This window comes from Morone saxatilis, unplaced genomic scaffold (assembly GCF_004916995.1).
Source record: "Morone saxatilis isolate NCDOM2014 unplaced genomic scaffold, NCSU_SB_2.0 Contig8, whole genome shotgun sequence".
NCBI lineage: Eukaryota > Metazoa > Chordata > Actinopteri > Moronidae > Morone > Morone saxatilis.
In genome coordinates, this window is record NW_023340257.1 from 27,028,432 (window position 1) to 27,030,520 (window position 2,089).

At 35.1% G+C, this 2,089-nt stretch overlaps 1 protein-coding gene across 1 annotated transcript in view; it reads left to right on the forward strand.

Annotated features, from left to right (window-relative positions):
- The first annotated feature begins 349 nt into the window (after nt 1-349).
- The window catches only part of or128-10 (odorant receptor, family E, subfamily 128, member 10), a 12,379-nt gene continuing 10,639 nt past the window's right edge, over nt 350-2,089 (forward strand). The window contains 3 exon segments of the mRNA XM_035679653.1: nt 350-504; nt 558-625; nt 628-1,205. Of these exon segments, the coding sequence (XP_035535546.1) occupies nt 350-504; nt 558-625; nt 628-1,205 (801 nt within the window).

Sequence of the window (2,089 nt, forward strand, 5' to 3'; positions counted from 1 at the left end):
CTACCCTGAAAAGCTTAAAAGGAGCAGAAACAGAGTTTTGGTTCAGTTGCGATGGGCTAACTATGTCTCAGCAGACAGCAAGACAGCAGATGATTACACAAATTAACACAATGTCACAAACTTTGTTACATAGTTTATTAGCATTATTTTGACTTTAAAAAGGACACGGTTCATTTAGTAAAATTGTTGCTTTGAGAATGAATTTGTCTTACTACAATAACTTATGTTCATGTGTGCTTGATCTGTCAGCTTAACATTGTGACAAACGAGTACAGGTTTAAAACTTGTAATTTATAACAACTGTTTGGATAACAAAAGTAACATTATTGTTTCATGTGATCAGAGGATCATGATAAACTCTACACAGTTTTCATATTTCACACTTTCTGCCTACTTTGACACCGGGCTGTTACAATACTTATGTTTCCTGTGTGTTCTGTGTTTATATTTTTTTATTGTTCATTTGTGATATTCTGTATGAAACAGAAGGCTACATGAACCTATGTTACCCACATTTTCTGTGCGCCTGGTTGTAAAATGACGTATGTAAGTAACAGGGTTGTCACATGCTCTCGGTTCAGATTCTCTGACATTCACACTGTTTCTGTTTCATTTTGTTTCCTGCAGTGTACTCATATGCAGGTGTCGAATTTTTCAGCTTAGCTGCCATGTCTTTTGATAGATACCTTGCTATCTGTTGCCCTTTACAATATAACACACATATGACATCTAACAAAGTTTTCATTATAATTGCTCTCATATGGTTCCTCATATTTCTTGTAAATTTAGTTGGACTCTTTTTGATTGTTCCTTTACAGCTGTGTGGGAACATCATTAACAAAGTGTACTGTGATAACCACTCTATTGTGAAACTGGCCTGCTACGACACCACAGTCAATACTGTCTACGGACTGTTTGTTAGTGCCTTCTCAGTCTTTGGCCCTCTCATTTTAATTCTTTACACTTACATAAAAATTCTCAGTGTTTGTTTTTCTGGTTCTAAACAAAAAGCCATCAGTACCTGCACCCCTCACCTCGCTTCCCTGCTGAACTTTTCTTTTGGAGTTTGTTTTGAAATATTACAGAGCAGGTTTAATATGAACAGTGTTCCAAATGTGTTGCGCATTTTTTTGTCGTTATACTTTCTAACATGTCCACCGCTCTTCAACCCTGTAATGTATGGACTGAATCTGTCCAAAATCCGTGTAGCATGTAATAATCTGATTTCATATGTGCGTCATAACAGTCATGTAACAGATTAGCCTGTTGTCTTTAACCAGGCATACAGTATTTTATGCTTTTTTATTTTTAACTGTGCTTTATGTTATAATTTAAAAAATAAAACATATTTACTCATACGTTATTTTTCTACCTGTTTTGCTTTTTTAAGCACAGAGAATACTGACTATAAAACAGTTTTAGAAACAGTTGCCTTCACTATGTTGTTTTTTCAGATTTGCGTTCAATAGTAGAAGGAAATTCAATTGTAGTCTACAAAAAGCATGTTTAACATTTTACTGAGACAGATTTACTCATTGGAGTGGCAATGCTCCAGTAATTAGAATTACTGGCTGTTGACTTTGGTCCGAATTTCATAATTACAAATGATCCAATTGATAAAGGTCAAGACAGAGGTCAGATACCTTTTGTTGTTGTGCTCCAGTCTGAAAACAGATAGATGATGAAAACAATAATAATAATAATGATAATATCTATCTGTTATCCTGTGTTTTGTATTGTTTTCCAGTGTGTTTGGTGTTTCTCCTCAGAGTGGTACTGTGAGTTCAGGGTTGAAAACAAAATAAAGCGGCTGTGTTTGGTCCTTACAAAAGTATCCATGTCCCATTTATTATTTTCATATTAAACAACTAAGGTTGATTTTATGCCATTTTGAATTTTGTCAAATGTTAGTGCTGGGTTTACTCAGAAATTGGATCGAATAATGTACGCAGAAGTTATGACAAATCTCTCTTTCATGGTGAGTCGTTGTAATTCCATGCCACGGGCACACCGTTCGACGGAATGTCGTAAATAGCACAACTTTAATCGTGACTGTCTTTAGATGGCTGTGTCAAAATCTGAAGTTGAT